This window comes from Agrilus planipennis, unplaced genomic scaffold, assembly GCF_000699045.2.
Source record: "Agrilus planipennis isolate EAB-ADULT unplaced genomic scaffold, Apla_2.0 scaffold131, whole genome shotgun sequence".
NCBI lineage: Eukaryota > Metazoa > Arthropoda > Insecta > Coleoptera > Buprestidae > Agrilus > Agrilus planipennis.
In genome coordinates, this window is record NW_020439549.1 from 99001 (window position 1) to 125848 (window position 26848).

At 32.6% G+C, this 26848-nt stretch overlaps 2 protein-coding genes across 3 annotated transcripts in view; one reads left to right on the forward strand and one right to left on the reverse strand.

Annotated features, from left to right (window-relative positions):
• The window catches only part of LOC108738353 (glycosyltransferase 25 family member-like), a 57063-nt gene that overhangs the window by 21619 nt on the left and 8596 nt on the right, over positions 1-26848 (forward strand). For both annotated transcript variants that reach the window (XM_025979362.1, XM_025979363.1), the window contains exons 3-5: positions 15717-15785; positions 17943-18000; positions 18375-18499. In XM_025979362.1, the coding sequence (XP_025835147.1) occupies positions 15717-15785; positions 17943-18000; positions 18375-18499 (252 nt within the window). The remainder of the gene's footprint in view (positions 1-15716; positions 15786-17942; positions 18001-18374; positions 18500-26848) is intronic.
• LOC108738350 (trace amine-associated receptor 6-like) overlaps positions 5262-26848 on the reverse strand; it is a 178677-nt gene continuing 157090 nt past the window's right edge. The window contains exons 5-9 of the mRNA XM_018471738.2: positions 14861-15059; positions 11344-11738; positions 10041-10267; positions 9348-9541; positions 5262-5802 (exon numbers count right to left, since the gene is read on the reverse strand). Of these exons, the coding sequence (XP_018327240.1) occupies positions 5566-5802; positions 9348-9541; positions 10041-10267; positions 11344-11738; positions 14861-15055 (1248 nt within the window). The 5' untranslated portion in view covers positions 15056-15059 and the 3' untranslated portion in view covers positions 5262-5565. The remainder of the gene's footprint in view (positions 5803-9347; positions 9542-10040; positions 10268-11343; positions 11739-14860; positions 15060-26848) is intronic.

Sequence of the window (26848 nt, forward strand, 5' to 3'; positions counted from 1 at the left end):
AGACAATATATTTCTTTTAATAGAAACAAGGACAGTTATCCATAATGTTACATAGGGGCAAGTTGTAATGTACTAAGTTTTGATAGCGTTATCTTCCTGTAGGTTTTATTATTCCCAAAGCCAGTTTTTGGTGTATATGGTAACGAAAATACGCACAGATCCATCTTTATGACTTTTAACCGCTCCCTGTAGTGGAGTAATTGATGTTCGTTTTATAGTTTTGGTGGAATTGCTTGTAGAAATATTTTCAATATTTCTTAGTGAAATAATAAGAGAGTAAGTATAGTTTTATATTTGACGTTTAAATTTGTTCAAGTTTTTATTTATTTAATTAAAGAATTGCATTTCCAAATAATAAGAAATGTTCAAAATAGAAAAAGTTTCATTTATTATTAAAACACTTAGTATACGTACAGATTTACAATAAAAACTGGAATGTGTTACTTTCAGTTTAACACCCAACAAAATTAACACAAAATCTTTACAATACTTACAATAAGTTTACAGGTATTAGCAGTAGCTAATTTCTTAAATAGTTATCTTTATATTCTTTTTGTGAACTTTTTAAATAAAAGGAAAATGTGAGATAACAGACATAATACATACACGTTCTACACTTATACGCTTTACTAAATTAATCTACGAATGGTAAAAAAATAAGCGATTATCAAGAAATAATACATTTGGTACCTACTTGAATTCAATATTTTCCTGCTTTTCTAATATCTAAGAGAATTTTTCCCCAAGGATTTGTCGTAGTTTATTTACAATTATCACTTTATTTATACACTAGGTGAGTCCGTCCAAAGAACAGTGGGTACCGTTCACTTATATTCTAATTTTGGCGGCGTTTTCAGTAATTTTATAAAATCCATGTTTTAAGCGTTAAACATTAAAAATTAATTAGTTATAATATACCATTAGAATGTAAATATGTAATATGTGCAACCAATTATGCACCCGAATGCAGACATTCAAACCATCCACTTCTTTGCAATTGTTTATTTCCATCTCAAACACATTAAAATTGATTAATTAACGATTTTGGTTAAACGGAAACATATTGTATCAAAAGTAGGTGTAAACCACCTTTCCATCTTTTAATTGAACGTTTTAATCGTCAATTAGTTCAAGAATGTTTTACTATCAGCTGTCCCAGTTGTTTTAGAAGACCATAGCCTTTAAAACCTTAAATCGAAAGTGTTTACAGCATTTTACGCACTTTTTACCGTTTTTCAAAAATTCATATCCGAAAGGTGGTGTTTTTGGTTTTAACAATGGACTGGGGTTCAAACATACATTAGAATATTATTACATGCATATAGTGCTACACATTATATTACTGCTACAGAGTACTATTAACGCTTAATGCTTGATGTATTATCTAATACGCAATAAATAATTACAATACATGCATATATCTATAGAAAAGATCGAAGAATCTGCTAAAAAACAACCCTATTTGTGCGTTTGTCGTTATTTCTAAAGTTAATACTTAAAACTGTTCGCAGTTATTATCTTTCCATGTTCAATACTAATTATATCGATTAAAGAGACATTTTTAAGTCAGTTTTACATTTTTTCATTAAACGTGTAGTTGGCATGTCATCATCTGAGTTGCAGTAAGAATCATTGAATAGATGACGTTTTTACCATGTGCTTCTTACGGATTTTTGATTTTGAGCAAGTCAGGGATGAAATCGTCATATCAAGATTGATCATTGGTATATATCGTTTGGACGTTTGTAAATTTTTTAATATTTCTAGGAAGAAGATCAAATTATTATACTAAAAAAGTAAAAGAAAACCTGGCTACACTTTGCGTTTGGTTTAACAGGATCAGGATTTGGTTAAGTCTAAACTCACTTGCTATTAAATTAAGCGATTTTAAAGCTGCTGCTCTCTTAGTAAAAACAAAAAGATCTGAGTGAACTATACGCTAGAGCCTAACTGAATCCGTTATTATTGAGACCACTCACCCTGTTGTTGTTAGTTAATATTAACTTAAAAATTTTACTCAAAAATATTTTAATAAACTCACGTTTTATTAAGTATTGTTCTCCAGCTTTAACGTGATACAAAAGTAATAGACCTAAAGATACCCTTGTAGCGTACAACATTTTCCAAAAAAATTTTCCGAAATAATGAGAACTTACCAAGATATTTCATCTTTTTTTTTGTAATCATTTTTGTCTATTTCATTCCTTTCCGCCAAGGAGACGTGAGGGCGGCAGCTTCCCCATAAAATATAAAAATTAAAAATCATTTATTGTCCGATTTCTAATTAAATGCAACGTGTAATGTGTAATGTGCATGTCGATTGTAAAGTTCATTCCAAGCATTCTTAGTACCAAGTACCAATTTCTTGATTCTAAGTTTTTAATGATTTGTCATTTACTTAAGCAGTCGTTTTGTATTTAACCGTAAAAAACGTATATTTTTCATGATCAAATAGCTGTTGCGATACCCGAAGGCCGAACAATAGCCTTTCATGATACGTATGAAAGCCATTATTATTGTGAAAGGACATTAGGTGATACGTTCAGATACAATAAAGGCTGATAAAAAAATAGTTGAAAATTTTACAACAAACGCAATAAAACTATGTTTTACTTAAAATATTTTTTCCTGTAGTAAATGATTAAGACTCCATGTATTGTATTTAATTTTACAATTCATACTCTTTGTCTGTCATGTGGCCCATTGGCGATGCCCTTACTTCTGTATTTATCCTTATTCCTAGGTTGAAAACGTAACACCCACCCTGCCCTATTATCCGAATATGTTGTAAAATTTATTCTTGTTTCGGATGACTTGGAGATCTTGTGTCCATCTCCCCGACCAATGATGTCTTTTTCAGCATTAATATAGGTAATCGTTCAATATTGTATCTCCAAAATTACTACGATTATTACCTTTGTGCCATGTTAAAGCGCGAGTACACTACATTTGTGCAGTTGATAGAGTTCGGGAACCCTTAAATGTTGCAAGCTTTTTGTGCTAAACGTCCCATTGATAAGTGGGCCATTAATATAGGTAATAATTCAGTATTACAGCTCCAAAATTACTACGATTCAATGCTGTTGAAGTTGTTATATAATCTTTTAATGGTGTTACTTTTAAAAAGTTATTTGCAATTTCGCTAGGCTCTCGCGTGTAAATTGGTTCATAATATATTTGGATTCCAGTCAAACGTCCCGTCATTAAATAGATGCAAATTTTATGTTTGTATAAAACACGAACATTTTCGTGCTAATAGCACGCCGAACTTTGTGGGGCCATAAAATCAAGTAAGTTTATCCGCAATAATAAATGGAGACAAATATATTGTTGTTCTCTCCCTTTCCTGGAGCATCGTAACTTTTTGTGGCGGCTTTTACGACAGACGCTTAATGAATAAAAGAAATCGAAAGCTAATGATGCTGACAAAGTTTTTCATACGGGAAAACGATACATTAATGTAACGGCATTGTTGAGGCAATTTCTGTCTGAAACTATTAGAGAGGGTTTTTCAGTGTATTCCACAGAACACTTATGAAATGTCCCATTTGTCAGTTTCTTTTTTAATCAAAGTATTTTTTGAAGATCGTATAGGTAATCGATTAACTTGTTATTTGTGTTGAAATTCTGTTAAAAATTTTACAGACAATTTCGTAAAAAATTGAGTGATTTTAGTTGCTTTCACGAAGAACAGTAAATAATTAGGAAATTAGAGGAAATTGGTATAGGAAACCATAATACCATTCGAAAGAAAATAAAATTCTATATAAATCTACGAAAATACATACAGGGTGCTCCATTTTAAAAAAATGTTTAAAGATAACCAAACCCGCCATTAAATATCTAACACTGTGTATGTAATTAACCTACTTTGAAACAATGGATGGGAACCTTAAGGATATAGCTAAAATGGGGTGGGTATTGGGTTAGGTTAGACTCATGAGGAAGGTGGTTGGTTAAGTTCGAAGTTTAATTTTGTTCTTTGATATATACGTGAATCCAACGTATTATAGAAGTATAGATCTTAATTAAATTTTAGAACTTTTGCAGGAGAAACAAATAATCTTTTGAGTAAATTCAATACCTAAATGATTTTCTCCAAAAGTTAACTATTGATCGTTTTTCTGATGAATAATTCGGATTATGAAATCTTCTTTGATGCTTTTAAAAATTTCCGAGCTAATCTTACCTTTTCCTTTCTGAAGTCACTGTTAAGATGTGATCCTTTAATAGCATTCTTGGAATTTTTTCAGTACGCCACTCTCTTATAAAATATACCTATTTATAAATCTCTCAAAAGAGATGCTTCTGAATGGTGAATTATAAAAGCAATTTTGAATTACCTTCTAAAAATGTTTTGTCCAAATGTAATTTTCTTATAAGTATACCTAAATTATAATTGCATTAATTTTATTAACTAATTAATTGAGTATTTTCTTGATAAAAATATTTGAAGTAAATAAAAATTGTGACATTTAATAGTAGTTAATATCTATCAAATATTAACGTGAAAATTCATTTTACATTGATCATTTATCCACTATAAACTACCTCAGGTTAATGAGGGAAAATTTGTTACTGTTGTCACACCCTCGCCGGGAATCGAACCCCTACACCTAACGCCGATACAAGACCCCAGTCATCACCTACCGAACCCCTGTACCCGGCAAGGAGAACGGACTAGTACCGCGCCCTCGCTACTCGAATCGAACCTGGGACCTTTGGCGTTACGCGTTGACCAAAGGTCCCGAGTTTAATTCCCAGCGAGGGTGTGACGACAGCAACAAGTTTTTCCTCACTGTCCTGAGATAGTTTATGGTAAGTAAAAAATTGAAATTGAATTTTCAAATTAATATAAATAAAAATTGTTTATAGGTAAATAATTAAACAGGAAACAACTACAAGTATTTCATTATAAGTAGACGATGCAAAAGTTTGGTGAAGCAATTGTAACGGTTTTTATTTCGTTACAAAACAAATAAAATTAAGTGAATATCATGTTCATTTACTATGAATTTTCATCACGCAAGGGTTAAGTCAATCAGTTATATTGATACTTCATAAATTCTTTGGCTGATGGTGAAATTGATATTAAAAAAATATAGGTTCGTTTTAATAATACATAGTTTTTATTATATTGACATTCTGTAACGGTCAAATCAATTGATCTTTACACATTTGTAACGTTTACATGAAGAGTTGTGAAAAGTTTTTTTTTTAATTGAATTCTATACACAATTATTAAGATACCTACCTTTATTGGTGGTTAAATTTTCAGAAAGTTGAGTGAATATGTAAACAATAATTGATAGACATAAACAATTCCGTCTAGATAACTGATCAATATGTAGAATTGCTGTTTCTGGACTTTTTTCATTACCTTTTTCGTTTTTAGGTAGTTTTTAGCTTTTTATATCATCATTTCCTCCTGTACTTCCGGACTTATAAGCATTTCCTCAGGCAATTTCCCTCATACGTACGTAGTTGATCATAATAGATCAACTTCACTGTCGGTTTAATAAGTGAAATTTTATTTGTGCGAATAAATGTAAAGTATCCAATCAATTACAAGAGCGTATTGGCAAGTTCGTTTTTACTAATGATCCGGTGATGATGAGCTGAATTGCCATTAAATCGACAGAAAGCGGTCGCGGAGCCTCCAACAGCACCACCTGTAGCTCCTGTTCGACTTGATCCATATTGCGATCGTTGCGAATTTGAAATGTAAGTTTCCGTCCGACTAATTGAACTGCGTCTACAGAAAAGTTGCGAAATAGCTAAGTGCATGCGGCGCGTGCCTTCCTGTAACATAATCAAAAGTTTATCTACTAAGTTCAAAAATACTAAGTATTTGAAACAAAGCATTCAAATGTAGCAATAAATATCAGTAGATGCCAGTATATTACTGCCAATTGTTATTGGTTTGATATTATATCAGAAACATATAAAAAATAGCAATAGCAATAGTGTAGAAGACATAAATTAAATAATGAAATTTTTACGACGAACAGACAAAAGACATTTTTCTTCCTGCTGTGTCGGCTGTAATAAAGATGATGATTTGGAATATTTTTCCAGACACAACTACATCTCTTTGTTCCAATAACATTTATTGGCAACTAGCTTTTTTCGCGACATTGTTCGCGTTGATGTTTAAACTACGCGTCAAAGACCATCACAATTTTTTCTTTTCCTCGGAAATAGTATTGTTTTCTGGATAAAAGGGACCCTATGTTGTTTTGTATGCCTCTGACAATGTCTGTACAAAATTTCATGATAGGTTTTAGCCGCGGCTTCACTCGCGTTGATGTCCTAAATACATGTCAAAGGTCATCGACGATCACTTAAAACTAATTTCTTCTAACTCTCGGGAACAGTATTTTTTTCTGGATAAAAGGGACCCTATGTTGTTTTGTATATCTCTGATGATGTGTGTACAAAATTTCATGATAGGTTTTACCCCACGGCTTCTACCACCATATATGGAAAACTAATTGTTTGTATCCCTATGTTTGTATTTTTTCTGTACCCTTGATAATTAGTGTACAAAATTTCATAATGATATTATGAGTAGTTAAGGCGTGAAATAGTAACAAAAAAACAAAGAAATTTACATTGACATTTATAATATTACAGTTAGAATTGACTATAGATATCGTTTTTGTTTTGATACAATAAGTGCCAGATAAGAAATTGTAACACAATTATGTGAGCAAAAAATAGTTTTTGCAGAAAAAGTTGTTGATATCGTTTTTGCAATGTAAAAGAGTAGGGTCTATTTAGTCCTTAATTTTTTGTTAAGTGGTTAATTAACCATCCAAATTGTTTGTCTAGGCATTTCAGAAAATTAGCATTTAAATGAGGATATGCTAAAATTCCGTAGAACATGCCACATTTTTGCTAGAAAATATTGTTTTGGGAAATCTCCATTTCCCATTAGAAGGAACGTTATATTTGTAATAAGTTCTTTTAGAGCCCGTACTTTGTCGTTAACATCGTTCAAAAATAATTAGACGAAACTGGAAAAGTTGTAAACAAGTTCGGGATGCGAAAAAGTTTACTTATTTAGGAGTCAGCTGAAAATTAAATAAGAGGTTCCTGTACCTTATTACTTATTATTCATTGGTGTTACTTTGACAATAACGAAAGGGTGGGGCTCGGTTTGTTTTCTCGTTATTTCTTGTAAGGTTTGTGTAATATATAAAGGAAGTATTTACCTAATTAGGTTTCCTCTTTTGATCTCTACTTTTTTATTGAAAAGAGCAAAATTGACCTATTGAACCAAAAATATACTGCTCCATATTTTATCTCTTGTATTTAGGTACCTGTTACGTAATTAATAGTAGAAGGCATTACTTGTTCAAACTCCATAATCAATTAAAGGAAACGAAAGTGAAAGCTTCGTCAATGTTAAATAGGACAAGATGTTAAATATACTTAAAAACGTATATAGGGATGAATTACAGAGATAGAAAAATGATAGTTTGTATAAAGACGAACAGGCAATTGTAGAGTTGGAGCAGCAACGTAGAGAAGTAAATCTTAGAAAGGGAGTCAGACAAGGGTGCATACTGTCACCGCTACTTTTTAATCTATACATCAGTATCATTAAAATAAAAGTAAAACAAAAATAGTAGTATACAAGGGATGAAAAAGTAGGGAAAGAGTTAATATAAAGAAAAGAGACAAAACATTAGAAGACGTGGCTGATTTTCAGTATCTAGGAAGTCAGATAAGTCGAAAAAGTTTGTTACAGGAATTCGGCGTTCGAAATGTAGTGTTACAGGCAAATGATTATAGAGAATGTTAGAAATGTAGAGGCATTAGAAAGAATAGAAGAACAGAGGACTCTACGGAAGTCAATAAAACATAGGCAAGATAGATTGGTAAGTCAGAGACATATTAGAGGCAGAAGCAGGAGTTAAAAGGAGTAGAGGTAGGCCTAGATTAGATCACTGTTCACAGATAGTTAAGGATGTGGGATGTTCTAGTTTTGGGGAAATTCGAAGATTAGTTCAGGATAGAAATGAGTAGAGGTGCGTCTCAAACCAGTCTTAGGACTAACGACCTTATGATGATGTTGATGAAGATGAATGTGATTGAATAATGTTGATGTGTTGCGCGATCTGAACTCGTTTGTTTTTTAGAATTTCTTTGTTATTTATTTACTTTTTTTTAAAAATCTTTTTTCCAGGAACACATTGTTTTGATTCTTGAACTTATATTTTCTGTCCCATATCATCCCCTTTTTATTAAGGTTTTTGATGTATTTTTTTTAAATCATTAACCCCTCTTATAATAACTGATAAATTAACAGGAACCTCGAATATTACACGACCGTTAAAGTTGACTTATTTGTTTCGGTAATAGCTAATAGTAGTACAAGCATTTGCGTTAATCGCATCGCTGTTTTTTTTTGTTGTCGTTGTAACAAGTTCTGTACGTGACGTAACAATTTAGTGTGTAAGTCGAATCGACAATTCTCGAGGGTGAAACGTGGCAGCGGCTGCAATTAACTGCTCTTGACTACTTTCTCAAATGGGCTTTGACCACTGATGCATTCGCGGTAGAGCTTACACCGAGGAAGTGTCTGAAGGTAAAAACGTATTACACGGAAATTCCGTGGCAGAATTTTATAGTTGCAGCTAAACGGTACCTATTAACTTTCAAATAATTTTTTAAAGTAAGTGTTTTATAAGTTATAAGTTCTTTGTCCAACAATATGCTTTACGTTTGTTTTAAGTTATTACCCGCAATTTTGTCATTGGTTGATTATTTGAATGGATGTTATCACAGTTTTTAATGTGTACCACAAACGGGCCTACTACTAATAAACTGAATTGAACACGCACGTGGGATTTATAACTTCTATAAAACAAAAAACCGTGACTTTGACTGTTGCGTGTTACTAGAAGTACGAAAACATAAAATGTGTAAACGTTCTTCATATGTTGTTGTAGATACTAATACGTATGCACATTTTGTTTATTGATGAATGTTGAGAGAAGGTTTTTTGTGTAAATTTATTTATTAGTTGAATGCCTTTAGGACAATGAATTTCTATTAAGAATATTTTGAAAGTAACTACAACCATTGGTAAATTCTAAATGGAAATTACAGTACATTTTTCACAATCATCGAAATTGAATACTTTCCGCCCTTTTGCGACCGCTGAGATAGTTCAAGTTTCATACAAATGTGCTGAGTTAAATTCTATTACGTAACGAAAAATTTTCATATGTATCATAATTTTGTACACATTAAAAATCAAGAAAACTAGTAGGCTGACATAGCATATATGACACTTGTTTATGTTTAATAACATCGATAAAGTACTTGCGTCTTACCTTTATTTCTGCCATTCGGTATGAGTAAATGATAGGGTTTGCCATTGTTTTCAATATAATTAACATATTGACCGTCCAATTAATGTAGAAGAACAATTCCTTGTAGCATTGTGCATAACTGTCATAGCTTTCGCCACTTATAATACATCCACTTCTGCAGATTATGAGGAAATTGATGTTAGCGGGTAACCAACCTGAAAAAAAAATCCTCGTTGTAACTTCTTATTTGAAGAACAGTTTTGGAGATACATTTGGTTTGTCGGTATCTAATTGATGTGAATGACTATTCAGTCTGAAGGACTATGGTCTGTTTGGATTATCTCGTGACGTTTCGTCTACAGCTGGAGGTGGTGTGCTAGACGAAACGTCACAACGTAATCCAAACAGACCATGGTTCATTACATCGGATAACCTTTCATATCAATTAATTCAAATTCGCTTTTAAATTAGATTTTCTTGAAAATATGATCTTTACATTTCTACATTTAGTATACAGCACAAATTACTTCTTTACCACTGAAGATACCGTCAGCAAAGAACGACGAAACGTCTGGAAAAGCAAGATTCCACGGACCACGGCCAAAAAGCCCGGCAGAAAACACACCATCGAACTACTAGGTTGATTGTTCTATTCAAACCTCCTTGATACTAATGCGTTTTGAAGTGAAATACATTATAGTACTAAACACTTACCGATCATGCAGGATCCGAGTATTAAAAGAGTCGTATATATGGCTTTCAAATTTCCTTCCATTTCTCGTTGCTGAGAGCTCACTCCGCGATTTGCACGATATCGACTGCTGCCAGTTCTTCTTAATTGACTCCAAACTTTCTGTTGCCTCTTGACAATTATCAGGATGTGGGTGTAGCAAAATATCATTAGAATCAATGGAATAATAAATAATGACGCGAAGAACATTCTGTAATTGAAAGAATTTCCTTTTTAAAAACCAATCCCATGTAAAGTTGTATAATTGAATAGAAACCCAGAAATTTGCTAAAATGTCAAGTTCTCTCGGTTTAATTTTAGAATGAAGGCTCCCGAGATAAAAATGTTGAGTCTCTCAGAGTCTCTGAAAGCGAGACTCGAGTCTCCGTCTCTCATCGAGTCTCTCTGGTGTCGCTGAGAGAGACTGCCGAGAGACCGTCAAAAAAACTGTTTAGCGTCTCTGAACGAGAGACTCGAGTCTCTCATGGAGAGATCCTCCATTTCGTATCCAGTCTCTGAACGAGAGACTCGAATCTCTGAATTAACAATTTTATCGTTCAAGTCTCTCATACAGAGACTGTGAGAGATCCATAAAAACACCTAGGCAACAACTGAGAGACTGGGAGGGACGCTCTCAGAGACGCTGAAAGACTCTGAGAGACTAAAAATTTTTGTCTAGGGCTTTTACGGTCGGCGTTAATTCTTAGGAAGTTTTCTGGGATAAGTTGCCGTGATCTAATTTGGTTTGAAGTATACCAGGTCAAATTAGACCACGGCAACTCAGCCTAGAATTCTCTACATTTTTTTGTCCCTTTATTTTTCTTTCCCTTATCGATTTTACAGATTAGTAATTTGGGACTGTTATATAAATTACAAAACCTAATTTTTATCAATCTTTAATTCCACTTCTACCCGAGTAACAAGACCGTAACGCTTGACCAGATCCCTCCCCCTTTTCCCATTCCGCTACGTATCGCAATTATTGTTAAAATCTTAGGTTTCTTAGATTCACAAAATAAAATTGCAATCAACATAAAAGTGTAGTATCACATATAGGATGAGGGAATTATTTGCTGATTTCTAATAATAAAACACATTCGTTCGGAAATATCAATCTCAAACTCCTGATGCAAATTTAACAGTAAATTAAAGCTACGAAGTTTCCGATTCTAAAAGCAAATCTTGTCATCCTCCCACAGCATAACAAGTCGTGATTCCCGACTAGAACACTCCCCCTCCTCCCAATTTACGTTATGTAATTTGTGGACGATCCTTTTCTATACTTACCTAAAGTTTAACGACGTCATGAAGGTAATTGTGTGACAATTTTCGTAATACTTGTAGACCAAGAAATAGGTGGCTATGAATAGGATAGGAACGATCCAGAGGAACATGACGACGATGCTTGTTTTGCCTGATGTCATTATCGAAGGGTAATGTAGGGGTTTTAAAATCCCCAAATAGTGGTTTACACTTAGAGCCAGCAAATGTACAACGGTGATGATAATGCCACTAAGTCGAAACATTTCCAATGTATATGTGGCCAAACATGATACGCTGATGTTAATTTTTGGCAGAAGGCTGTTTATGAACAGACCAACTCCTAATAGTGCTGAAGTGCACGCGTCGGCCGCTGCCAAACTTAGGCTTATGTGAAGAGTAGGAGATAAGGGCCTTCGAACCTGTTCAAAAAAAATGTTTTTTTTTTAATGGAAAATAGCATACATACACAAAATTATTTATAATATATTGATAGAACATTTTATTCCAATTTATTATCAGTAAACAAGGGATACACCTTTGTGCGTTTCAACACTTCGCCTTCCTAAATTGACCCGTGTACTGCTACTTTTTTTGATTTTAATTGTGGTTAGGCCGATAACAATCGGTTTTCGCTCATTTTATCATTCAAGAAACCACACTTTTTCTTATTCCGACGTATGTACATATCTTTCCCGCAGTTTTAGGTTTTGCGACAGTATTTTTTTGGCACTACAATTTTTTAAGTAACATTCCACTTGTGTATTGATCATCATCATAAGGTCGTCAGTCTTAAGACTAGTTGGACACGCACCTCCACTCCTTCCTATCCTGAGCTAATCTTCGCATTTCCCCAAAACTAGAACATTCCACATCCTTTACTATTTGCGAACAGTAATCTTATTTGGGTCAACTTCTACCCCTCCTAACTCCTGTTTCTGCCCTTAATATATCTCTGACTAGCCCCTCATGTCTGAAAAGGTGTCCTATCAACCTAACTCGCCTGTTTTTTATTGATTTCCATAGAGTCCTCTGTTCTCCTATTCTTTCTAATACCTCTGCATTTCTAACCTTCTCCATCCACGGTATTCTCATCATTCGAACGCTTCTAACCTTTTCTTTTCCGCCGCGTCCACCGTCCATATTTCGCAGCCGTACAGCTCCACGTTCCGAACATACACCTTTAACAATCTTTTCGAATTTCTAAATTAACTATTCGCGAGCATAATATTTACAGTTTAATAAGTCGTATATTCAGAACACAATAACACGATCACCAAGAACTATGTACTTAGCTAAAGCGAATACAGGAATAAAATAGGATCTATCCTACTACTTCCACTGGGGAAGTACCAAATATATTGAGGAGTTACGGGAATGGTGCAACGACAACGAAAAAATATCGCTTTATAAGGCCAATGCATATTTTGTTTCTATAACCGAAAGTTTTTGTTCACGTTATGTGGCGGTCTGACATAACTACTAGATTTATTTTCGGTCAGTATTCATTCAAATAAAGACAAAATTAGAAGTGTATCGTGTCAGTCTAGATCCTTCGAACGCGAAGAAGTAATATACTTAGGCGAGTCAATTTAGGAAGGCGAAGTATTGAAAGTAAGAACAGTTAGTCAGTTCAGAATTAAAATAGGTAATTTTTTTTTGAGTTCATTGCTAGAATGGTTCAATGCTAGAATTAACTAAACCGCTTTGAAGGTAGTCCTTTGTCTGTTGGCTCAGCTCGCGAAAGTACGTAATTGTCTTTTTTCCAAAGGCTTTTCCTTTAATTACAATTAATTGTGTAACGATTTCGAAACCCTTTATTGTATAAATATAGTGAGGAGACTGAAAATTAAATAAAGGGAGATGGTTTCGTGCAAGTAATTTAAGGACTTTAGACCGTAATTTTGTGGATTTTGGATAATGCAGCGTCGTAAATAAGCGAGGCTCATTTACGGTCCGTGCATCAATTGGACACATTCTGCTCCTGTTTTCAGTTCTGGAGCCGTGGTCGAGAAAACCCTTTAATAAAATTTTCTATCCCACCATTTCCTGTTACTGGTAAATCCAACTAAAATTCCCACTTTGTGTAGATGCTGATATATTACATTTAGTCGAGCGGAAAATAGTTACTTCCATCCTTACGAGGAAAAAGGCACCCTCAATTAGATAGGTATATTTTTTGTGGAACAGTAACACGAGTGTAAAACATTTAAATGATTCATGCAAACATTTGACTAATTTGTTCTTTAGTTGATTATTATTAAATTTATTATTGAAATGAAACTTTTTTATCGACGGAAAGAAGGAAGTTTACTAGAGTATATAAAGTGTGTCACAAGCTGCGGAACGTAGATGATCCAGATTATTGGGATCCGTCAAATGGGCATACACCATCTGGTGGCAAAATTTATAACTCGAATGAGGGAAAAATTTAAAAGTAAAGTTTTTTTTGATGATGGAGTCGACGAAGTTTTCTTCTAAAGTTAAATCAAACAAAAAGTTAATATGTTCAGTGAAAAGCTGCAATAGCACTTCAGACATAGATCTTCACTCTTCACCTACATTAACTACTTTCCAATAAAAACTAACTGTTTTATATATGTAAAAAATATATTCGGAAAATTAGAGAAAAAAGTAAACTAATAGAATTTTGGATGAAAGCAGTAGGTATCAACGAAGTGAATTCCGGAATAAAAATTTGTTCACGTCCTTTTAATGCACATGATTATATTTCAGCAAGTATTTACCATCAGCCATAACCTTAATATTTAAAACTAGAATCATACTAAAATTATAAAGTGAGAAATTATTTATTCCTGTGTAATTGATTTAACACAATTCTAATGATACGATATAAGTATTTTGAGGTTAAGAACCTACCTGCTGCAATACAACAAAGTTGTAATAATGTGTTTGCAACGTTCTCTTAAATCAGCTTTGCACGTGCAAGTCATTGATATGATATTGCTTAAATCACCCAGAATCACCTTACCAATTATATAACGTGAATCACTTTTTAAATCCGAAGTTTGTAAAAAGTAGGCAGTAAACTTGACTGAATTTGAAGGCTAGCTTCCGGATTTGTTATTTCCGAATTTTATAATGTGATGATTGGCATTAAAAACACGCTCACCTTCAACGAAATTTCCTTTCCGAGGCTTTGTGTCAGCCCAATCACATTTTGTGTCAATACTTATCATTTTATCGTAATTTAAAAACTTGGAAATTGCACGGTACACTATAGGAACTACGATAAATTTTCCCTAATCGGCGCCATGTTGTTAGGCTCCCCCTATTTGACGGATCCCAATAGAATCGCTCAGTTTTTATGTCCTAAAAACGTCTCAAAGATCATTGACGACCATATGAAACTAATTTTGCTATATCTCGGGATTTTTTTTCTTCTATACAAAATGTACCCCAAGTCCTTTAGGAGTAAAGTATTCATGTACCTTTAGCTAAGTTAGCAGATATGCATATAAGTAAATGTCTGGCAGCTTTGGGATCTTAGATTGTATATAGTAAAGTGCAAAGAAAATCTTACCCAACGAACGGAAAGTAAGACCCTTATGTTAATAATAACTGAAGCCAGACAGAATATTAACATCGGTGGAATGTATTGTTTATAAAGGAGTGCTATCCGTTCGTCTGTGGCATTTCCATTAGAAAAGACCCCGCTGCAGTTTATATAGAACTCGCCCTCTTCTTCAATGATAGAACTGTTGTTACCAGATGCCATTTATCTAAAAGAAGAAAAATGAACAAGTTAACTGCTTGACATACAAATTGACCTGTTCGAATGACATGAGAGATGATTTATGAGCTTTCGGAAGTCTCTCACATTGAAACGAATCAGGTGAAATGAGAAAACCGGTAGCAAATGCAACATAAATTTGTTAAAAATTCCAATTGGTCCTATTGCTTTTTTTCTTATAAGACCGGGGCAAAATGGTATACTTATATAAAAAAAAGTTAATAAGAAATAGGATGGATAGGTTGGTTGGGCATCTTCTGAGGCATGAAGGACTATTACAGACATATTAAAAGCAGAAGCAGGAAGATCGTAAAGATTACCTCACGGTTGGCACAGGAAAAAGTAGAGGTGCGTGTCCAACCAGTCTTAGGACTGACAACCTTATGATAATGATGATGCATATCCCTAGATTTTCAGGATGATTTAGCAATCGCGTTTTTAGATTAAAAAATGTGTGTGTGTGTATTATAAATGATGTATATTTATACTCATGTATGAGTAGAAGCGAAAAAGAGATGCGTGATTCAAAGAAGGATGGCTTTTAATACATAAAAAAAAAAATCAGGGTAAATTTTTATCGGATGTGCCTACATTAAGTAAATGGCCTTTTCGGTATAATGATGCTTATTATAATATTTTGTTTCAGACACCTAAGCGACGACGTTTTAGAAGAAATTAAATTCCTGCCGGGGTACGCTGATCCGTATCATAAAAGGTAAGACAAAATTTAGACCTTCATTCTTGATGGATGAATTGGGTGTTTTTATGCATACGTAAAATCAGTGTGTACTGATAAGATATAAAAAGGTGACGAAAGTTTGGTAAATAGGGTGGAAAAAGGCTAATAATAAACGAGATTAAAACGGACATGGTTAATCTGACAGTAATTAATTACAGGGAACGAGCCATCTTTGCCTTTGTCTTTTGATAGTTATTCAAATTTTGTTTATGGTACGATTATGCGAGCAGTTAAAATATGCCGTTTTTTCGGACATTAAACACAAACATAATTGGGACGTTTATTCCGAGCATTTAAGCTAGTTGTAAATCAAATTTACGAAAAAAAAACTCGTACTTAGGAGCCTAGACCAGAATGTCTTTACGTAAAAACTTCAGAAAAGAATTATCCACACCAGTAAATGTAGACAATAAAAAAATAAAGTTCTAAAGTTTTGCGGAGATAATTATCTAACGAACAAAGAACTTTTTTATGATGGAAAGATGACACTTAGAACGCAGGACTGCGTTTTAATAACAGGTTTCATAAAAGACGGGTGTCGTAAAGGGGTTCAAAATGAAAATTAGAGAAAATTACTTTACTGAAGAGCTTTTAAAGATGTTTTCTAACGATTATACGATGTAACAAGGTAAGAAGGCAAAAACTTAAAATATGATTGGGGGATGATTTTAGGGGAGTCATAATTTTTGTTTGTAACTGTAACAAATGGAGGTAGTTCTCAGATAAGTGGTTGTAAATTTAACATGATTTTTGGGGAAAATGAAAATGGCAAGCTTGAATTTCGAAACGAATGTTAAAAGTAACATGTACTTAAAATTTGTTCCTACATGCAGCACACCAATCTAAATTTAGGCTAATAGGAAATTAATGAAAACATAAATATATCCGTTTGTTGTTGTTAATTTTAATGTTTAGTGCTTTAAGCTTTTTAAACGGTTTTATTTAGCTTGTGCCCTGTTAGGTCAAATTTAGTAGTTGAAATTTTGGTACAAACCTTTAGTTCTGATGACAATTTAATATAATCAACCCCCACATATTTGTTTCAATATTTCTGGTTTCATATTTGTTTCAATATGAGTAAAATGAGAAATATTAAGTAGGTAACTAAAAACTTGAAAATATAGTAAGTAAAGAAAGGGTTAAGTTAATAATTTTTATTGAAAATAAAGATAGTAATGATGTAGATAAATAATGTACTAAAAGGTAGAAAATAATTCAACAGGTCCTAGGTACCAGTTATCACACCAGTCTCCTCATCAATCTAGGACATTGATCAGACAAAAAAAAATAGAAACGTGGGGCGTAGCGACTGAAATTTCTACCAACAGTCAACCGCTTATATCATTATAAATTCTATTTTTCATGTTATCTGATCAATACCCTAGATTGATGAGGAGAGTGGTGTGATGATTGGTACCGAGGACCTGTTGAATTATTTTTTACCTTTTAGTACCTTATCTACTCATTAGCATCATTAGTTTTAATAGAACCGTTTAACTTAAACATTTTTTTACTTATTTTATATCGACTTAAATTAACAGTAAAAAAGGGGATGGTCAGTCATAGTTTTTAAACATTTCTAGATATATCGCAAAAACAATGTACGCAAGATGGTATAAATTATGAACATATAGTATACCTAAGCAATTATATTTCCTTGTACTTAAACAAGAAAAGGAATCTAGGCACTAAAAACAGTTAAGTGTAGCTACTTTAGAAAAGAATTTTAAAAATATCAAATGCGAAAAACTAAATTCAAATTATGTAGTAAATGATGGTAATTAAAGCAGAAGACAAATTAGGGATGACTTTCGAGGTCAGTAGGTGAACTGATTCGGGTCTAAAGGCGTTGCTTTGTAACGTTTCGGTAGTACAAGTGGCGAGTTTCTTCAAAAGTCCTTCCATTTCCGATACTGGATATGGATTGAAAAAGCTCACCATCTCAGTTTGGTCTGTGTTCTATCGCAGCTTTCTACAGCGTGCTGATGTAATCCAATATCCGTTTTGATACAGCTTTAATAAAATAATGCTCACACCAAGAGTTTCGTCCCACTTTCTACTTTTTATGTATTTTTTTTTCAAATAATGTAGTATGAACCGTATCTATACAATCGATGAATTGTTTCTTTTCAGGCCCATGACGTTGGGTGAAATCGGATGTTTTCTCAGCCATTACAATATATGGGAAGAGGTAAGTTATTGACTTATTTGTTTTTTTGTTCTTTTTAAGTAACGATTTATCTCTCGTCAGCTCGTGGTGTTTTGCTGTGTAACTGTTAGCTGTTACCTTATTAACGTTTTTTGACTAATTTATATTAATTTATGATTTTATATATTCAAGTTTTAATGAATTTAATTATTTATTATTTTATCTTTGCCCGTGTTTTTCCGTGAGGTGCAATTACGTCTGGTTAAAGAATTAAGTATCATCGACTTTTAAAAATAAATAATAAAGTCACTAATCTGAGGCGAAACGTTGGTTGTTTTTTAAAATAAAAAAATTATTTCACCCCTTATTTGTCAAGTATTGTTTTGTTTTTACAAATGAAAATTACATTGTTTCAGGCTTATGAAAAAGGATACGAGAAAGTGATGGTGTTAGAAGATGACATTAGGTTTGAAGCATATTTTAGATCAAGAATGGAAAGATTGATGGAAGAAGTGGAGGATATTCCAGGGTGGGATTTAATGTAAGTACATCTTTTACTCTGATAGAAAAAGTCAATTTAGGTGTTTTTGGGTAAAAGGCTTTTTGCCCATACTTCTTTTTAAATCTTTGTTTTTATTGACGACATGAATTAATTGTTTTAATGCGTGATAGCAGCTGCAAAAAGAACGCTGTCTAAGTTTTAGATGGGATTTTCAAGTAATGTTTTGTTTTTTTTTTTTTTGAGACTGCCTGTTAAAAGCGCACAACGCCCGTGTTCAATAACAATTTTTTGCGTTGTATATGCTTTCAATTTTTTTAAGCGTTAAGAGCACAGCAACATCATGAATTTGGGAACAGCTTCGAAAATTACTTCTTTATTCATTTTTTTTTTAAATGAATGCGGTTGAAGGAAATTTATTTTGATGAACACTTCAGTGAAGGCATCGTTATTGTCTTAATTTAAATAAAAGCTTCGACAAAGCATTATATTTATAATAAGGATTAACTGAATACTTAAATGTATTGTAGTTTAAGAACTTTGCCGATGATTTCCACTACAACCGGGGATAATGCCAAGTTCCCTCCCATATACCTGTTTTTAATTAGGGTTAAAATTTTCGGTATGTCGAATTCCCTCCTAATTATACATCAATTGCCTCCCATTGAGTGCTAATTGATACTATAAAGTCATAAAGAGTTGTTTAAATAATACAACCTCACATTACATATTAATCTTAATATTACAATTTGCTAATGTTTTACTAGATTTTCAATGTGAAATTACGAAGTGTTTCATCTAATTTTATAAAATTATTAACAAGACAAACTAAAACTAATAAAGTAAACATTTCATAACTGATATGTGTTTTCTTTCTGAAATTATTTTTTCTTTCATTTACTGAAGTACTGAAGTGCACTATAAATATATATTTATTTTCGATAAATAAAATCGGTAAGTAGTCGTTAACTTAATTATCGGAGCTGATATGAACGGGAGGGAACTCGGCTAGTACCCGGGAGGGAATTCGACTATCTATATTTTAACCAAAACTACCTGCGGGAGGGAATTTGGCATCACCGACAACCGGAATGTATATAGATAAATTTTATCGAAGACTATATAAAAATAATTACAAAAACATGAAATATCTTGCTTGATTCCCATTATTTCAAGAAAAATTGTAGATAAAGGTTGTTTGCTTTTTCATCTACATCTATGTAGTTCATCGCGAGTTGTTTATTATAAATCTACACGAGTGATTGCATTTTAAACTCCTTGTCGAAATGATTAAATGCTTCTTAATATTTTTTGTTTTTAGGTATTTCTATGTAGCTTGCGTAATATTAGTACCTACATGTGATAAAGTAAATATTAATGTATTAAAATGCATTCTATTTTTTTTCGAGCTTCCAGCTTACTAAAGGCTATTAGATCTGCGATTTTTCTGCCATAAAATACAAGTATATTTCTTTTTTTAAGTTATTAGTCGTCGCAATTTTATTTTTCTTATAAAATAAGAACACTCAGACAATTTTGTTGTTTTTCAGTAGGAATGCCTTTGAAGTGCCTTAGGCCTTAAAGTTTTTTTTTCGTATCTTTCGTCAATTTTCTTGTGGGATTTGGTGTTTCATAATTGTCTTTTGCATGGAATAATCCTCTAATATGACTTACACCCACTGATTATCTACACCTACACATAATAAGTATCTGTTCAATCTCAAATAGTAACATTTTCTTTCCTTGCATTTCTTTGGAAATATTTATGTATATTTATTTATCTAATACCTTTAATTTATCATAATACTTAACTCAAACAAAAAACAATATTATAAAACAAATCAATTCTTGAAACTTTTATTTAAAACATAGCTAGACTATTCTTGAAAACTTAAATTTAATATTACTGAAAACAAAAATTTTAATTAATACCATCATAACACGTTGGAAAATTTAACTACCATATTTATCAAAGCAACCCCTACAGCTAGAAAGCCCAAACCTTCATGGACGGAGGCTGGAAAGCTATCATACCATATATATGTATTGTGAATCCCAAATAAGTTAGGGCATTAGTTGAGATGTAGTCCTATCGTTTTTAAATCGCTTAAGAATTCAAAAATGCTGTTATTTTCATAAAATAAAAGTAAAAAAATAATAAATCCACGGCTCAGTTTTTGGCAGACAATTTCCTGTGATACTAAACTGTTGCTGTTTGAATCAAATTGATCAAAAAATTAAAACTTTATAAATTCTGCCGAAACATAGACAAGTCAATTTACTACGCCATTAAATATCTAACACTCTGCATATAATTAACCCACTTTGAAAATATGGAGGAGAAGCTTGAAGGTATAGCTACCTTTTCTGAGAATATTGTTGCTCTAGCTTTCTTGTTGTAATATAGGCATGGTTTTTGACTGCGTACTGCTCCGTGCTACTTGTTAAAAAAAAATGATATTTCTCAAAACAGAGGACTCTGTGGAAGTCAATAAAAAATAGGCGAGATAGGTTGGTAGGACACCTTCTCAGGCATGGAGGTCTAGTCATAGACATATTAGAGGCATAAACAAAAGTTAGGAGGGGTAGAGGTAGACCTAGATTAGATTACTGTTCGCAAATAGTTAAGGATGTGGGATGTTCTAGTTTTAGAGAAATGCGAAGTTTAGCTCAGGATAGGAAAGAGTGGAGGTACGTGTCCAACCAGTCTTAGGACTGACGACCTTATGATGATGATGATGATTTCTCAAAACGGTATATATATATATACTTAACAACCCTCTTGGAGATTAAAAAAACAAAATAAGGCACTTGTATACATATAAAACAGTGATAGTCACATATTCTAAGTTACGTATGTAGATACCTATGTAACTTTTAAAACTGCTTGATCTGCAACTACAAACCATACATTTTTGTTGGAACTTTAACCTTCTTTTGCATGCACATTCGCATTTCATGAGTTCGCTTTTATGTTAATACTAAAAGTTAAGAATAAGGAGTGAAGATACACTGCGTAAACTTTTAAAAAGTTAGTTGAGTAAGTTTGTTGCTCAATGCAGCACATCCAGGGAACAGAAATGTTTCCAATTTAGTTAAGAAGATTCTATTTTTTATTCCATATCGTAACTATAATTTACGTGTCTATGTACGTTTTTTTTTCTTTTACTGTCTCGACAACTTCTGATATATTAGAACTGAAAAGATTTTTCTTTAAATCATTCATTACATTGGAAGAACCCTGAGGATGTCTCGAACAACCGAGGTCGAAACGTTTCCAGCGATTTAGCGCAAACATAGATTTCTGAATCTCAGTAAATGCCATTGTACCCCTTCAAGGTAAATGTGATACAATAAAAAAGCTCTAATGTGTTTTAACGATGATAGTCAGGTAAACCTTGAATATTTTGCTATTGTATTGTAAATTCCAAGAGAAGATTCAAATTGTAATATGCACGATAAAACCAAATACAATCGAATATGATTAAAAATTATCAATCCATCTACTTAAATCTGTAATTAAATAAAAAACATTATCATAACAAAAAACAAACGTTTCAGCGAATAGCGACCGAACAATACTTTAGATAAAGTAGTTCCTTTTTCATTATAGAACTAGGTACTTTCTGCGAATTTCTACTGGGCTTTCTAGAAGTACATATATGTATACCTGAATATGTATGCAGTCCCTTCATAGATACATTACATTTGACTTTTTCTACGGCAAACAAAGTTTGAAAACGTACGTTTTCCTACTTCTATGCAGCAGAAAAAGAATACTACGAAAAGCAATTGCATAAATTTTCTCAGATGCAAGGGGATTTTATTGCTTCGATTCACAAACAAATTCGCATACATTTGACGTACGAATAAGAACACAAAATCTGCTTCCATTACCCAAATTAAAAGGAATCGACCGACAATTTATTAAAACTTTGCAACCAATTTGCAATGACTATTTTATTTATTTACATTTATATATGACGATTAGGTAATTAATTTTAAGGTAGAATAATCGAACAATGAATCAATGACAAGAAATCAATGATATTTTGCTATAATAAAAATGATATTATAAAAGAAAATATTGCCAAGTGAAAAAAATATGGCATTTACTATACATATTTATACTATATATCAAAGTTTTAAAATATTAAAACTTCATTTTCTCGAAATTAATAAAACTACCCAATAGTGTGACTATTTATTAGGGTGACGCAAAAAAACCGACTATTTTTTTTCAATCTCGAGTAAAAAAATGATAGTTTCCGATGTGTTAAGAACCTCCTCCAAAGGACAGCTCAAAAAAAATTTTTTAAGGTGTGGCTTCAAATTGTTTCAGATTTCAAAAATCGCCAAAAACCGAATTTCTTTTTATTCAAATTTTTTTTTCTCGTCATAGTATAATTTCATAGCCTAAAGAATAATAAGTTTCTGTTCAAAATTTGAATTTTGAAAGGTCGCACATAGTGCATTACCTTAAATTTTTTTCGAGCGACCTTTTAATATTCATATTAATATTCCACATATTTTTTTCTTTTATTTAGTAAAATAATCGATTAAAAAACACTACGAAATGAACTACAAATCAAACACAATACAGAAAATATAATTTTTTTAAAACTCGATATTGTAAAAAAATAGTCGGTTTGTTTGCACCACCCTCCCGAGATAAAAATGTTCAGTCTCTCAGAGTCTCTGGAAGCGAGACTCGAGTCTCCGTCTCTCATCAAGTCTCCCTGGTGTCGCTGAGAGACACTGTCGAGAGACTGTCAAAAAAACTGTTCATCGTCTCCGAACGAGACACTCGAGTCGCTCATAGAGAGATCCTCCATTTCGTATCCAATCCCTGAACGAGAGACTCGAATCTCTGAACGAGAGACACGAATCTCTGAACGAGACACTCGAATCTCTGAATGAGAGACTCGAATCTCTCAATAAGTAGTGTTTCGATAGACATGGTTAAAATTTTCTAAGTTCAATATATTTCAGAGATCCCAGTCTTTCTACGAGAGACTCGAGTCTCTCAATTTTTCAGTTTTATTCATTCGGTCTCTCTGTGAGAGACTCGAATCTCTGAATTAACAATTTATCGTTCGAGTCTTTCATAAAGAGACTGTGAGAGATCCATAAAAACACCTAGGCAATAACTGAGAGACTGTGAAAGACTGTGAGAGACGCTTTCAGAGACGCTGAAAGATTCTGAGAAACTGGAGAGAAACTGAAAATTTTTGTCTACTATTTATATTTACCTGTAAAGTGCAGGTACTTAAGTTTTTTTAATCTAAGAATGGGGTGGAGGTGAATACAGGCAGGTAAAGTTTGTCGATCCGTTAATTGAGACCATAAAAGTGTACGGGCTTTTAGAGAAAAAGCTTCTAAATGATGTGAGAAAAGAAAGTATTGATAACGTGTGGGTTAACTTGTCCAATATTTCTAACTCAGTGGTATGTTGTTCAAAGTGAAATGCCACAAAAAAGTCTTGATATTACGGTTTTTACCCCATTTGTGTGTCGGTGAAATGCTCCCTCATGTTGGAATAGTTTTCAAGATATCGACATTCTTATGTGAAAGAAAACTTTCATTTCATTGCTCCTCGATAAATTTCGAAGACAAAAAGAAAATTACTATCTGTTAAATAGGGTGAGCGTGCTTGATATTATTATTGAAACACTTACTGAAGGTATTTGTTATCCGAGTATTTTTCTTCGAGTTTTTTGTTTGACACGTAAAACGATGGTCATAATTTTCTTACAAGTTTATTAGTTCGAGATCCCAAAGCCGCCAGACATTACGTATCTTCTAAGTAACAATATGGGTGGGACAGAGGGTAATTTTAGTATGTACTTTGAACGTATGCATACGTAAAAACATTACTCGCTTTTCTTAAAGTCTTACTGCAGATTTTTACATAATGTTTCCAGAGTGTTGTTAAAAATTAATAATCAACACTGCCAGACACTTCCCACGGGCGGTAATTTCTGCCAGACCCTGGTGTCGATTTATTAAACCATCTTCAGACTTTTAAGATGAAGATACGTAACAAAAGACATAAAGTTGTTTAATTATTTGACTGCCACCCTGGAAAAAACAATATAATTCAAAACTAACGGTCAGGAATCTAACTTAAATTAATTTTTAAATATGATATTTTGGGAACTTTTTCAATACTTTCTGTAGAGACCAATTTTTGGGGGGCCAAACATCGTTCAGACACAATTAAAATGTCACTGTGAGTATAAACCCAAGCGCGATAATTAGATGACTTTATGACAAAGCGACATTTTAATTGTGTCTGGGGGATGGATGTTTGACCCCTACAATTGGTCTTCCTGTTTACAAAAACTATTAAAATAATTCCCCAATATAATATTTAAAAATTAAAACTCAGACTGTAAGTAAAATTACGATTTTTTTGCGAAGTTTGGAGGGTCTGACAGAAATTACCACCGGTGGAAGTGTTGATTATTAATTAATCCATTTAAGTATTTTGTTCTTCAGAAAAGATTTTCGTGTATGAATTTTCCAAGGTATATTTATTAGTCTGACCAATTTCTAAAAGTTTTTCGAACACCACTAGGTATAACTTAATTATACTATTAACTATTGTTAATTACAATTTCGTAATCTTGTAGAAAAGGTTCATGTTTTATCTCTGTTCATTTATCTCACAATTCCTTTAGTTACACTTAATAGAGTTTGCGATTGTGTCTATCGTCTACTATCACTACTCTTGCTAAAAGAAAATCTCCCAATGTTTTATAGAAAATGCTTTTAGTCAATATTGGCTTGCCCATTACGCTGAGGCTGACAATTCCAGTTTCTCTCAGTCTAGCCGAAATCCTCTTGTCCTGTTTTATTTATGGTCATGATACTGGTCAGGGTGATAAAAGGACTATTTCAAGGGTAGAGGTTAATACGTAATAGCGGCATCCATTCGAAGTGAAAAGGCAGAATATCATTTACAAATAGATCTCCTTAAAACTGACCATTGGAAATAAATCGGTTTTTTTTGTTGCGAATCAAGTACCTACGCTTAATCTGAAGCTTTCAGTTTGTGTTCAGAATTTATTCTTTTTTATCCGCAAATTCACATAAATATTAATAGATATTAATAAATTTCTTCTCTTACTATTAGTTAATATATCGTGTGATATATTCCATCAACTCTAATTTTAAATTGCATTAACTTTGAGATAGATTTGCTGCAGTTATAATTCGTCGACTATTTTCCACGTCTACATTTTTACCCATTTAAAATTCTAATGGCAAAATCAACATAAAGATTAGGATGAATTATTGGACTCGGAAGTCGACCTTCCCATGGTACGTAATATACTGTTACTATTATAGCGTTTAATTTAATTTTTCCGCAATTTTAGTCTTCAAAGGTAGCCCAGGAGTTCTGCCTGAATAAGTATTAATTTAAGACGTAAAAATATCGTGTGATAATATTGTAAATTTCAAAATATAAAATCATTGTTTCAGTTGTAGACACATGCTTATAGGTACGCATAGGGGATTTTACATTACATTCCCACATTTAACTTTTATCCCTATATTCTCTACTAACTTAGAATAACATGAATAAAATTCTATAAATTTAAGATTCCATGAAATCCTTTTCCGTGATACCTCAAATATTTTTTTGAAATTCTAATGTATCATTATTAGGCAAGACAAATACATATGATTCGAAAAATGCTTTCCAAAGCCAGAATTTTCTTTTCCGGAATATTCCGCTAAAATTTTTACGTAAATCCCCTTGATTGTATGTATTATTTACATATCACATAGTCTTGCTATTTTTTATAGCACAATCAGAAGAAAGCGATAAGAAGAAGTGTAAATTATTCAGCAGGGTGATTTACTTAAGTATTACGATAAGAAAGGGTCAAAGACAGTATAACAATTTCGTTCATTTAAAATTCAGAACAGAAAAAGTTAAAACATTTTCATTTGCCATTTATTCTTTATATTTTCAAATCAGTAATCAAAAGATAATGGCTTAAAACGTGTCGTCCGTATGAAAAGGATTACTGGTGCATCTGTCTGTGTGTTTGTCACAGTCAATTTGCTCCGAATCTACTGGGCTGATTATGTTACAATTTACTAGGTATACACATATTAATTTCGGTGGCTCAAATACGGACGCATAACGTAAAAAAATTAATTTTGAACATGGGGATTATTTTTCAGGGAACAATAGGAATTAGAAAAAAGTTTTGTAAACTGTATCGTGTGACATATGAAATGAAACGGTTTGTTGTAAGGGTCTCAAATATATTTTTGTTAGTTTAAAATAAATAGTGTTAAAGTTGTTTAAGAAAATAGATTAAAATCTCTTAAACTACTAAAGCTAAAATTTTGAAAAAAATACAGAAAATAGTT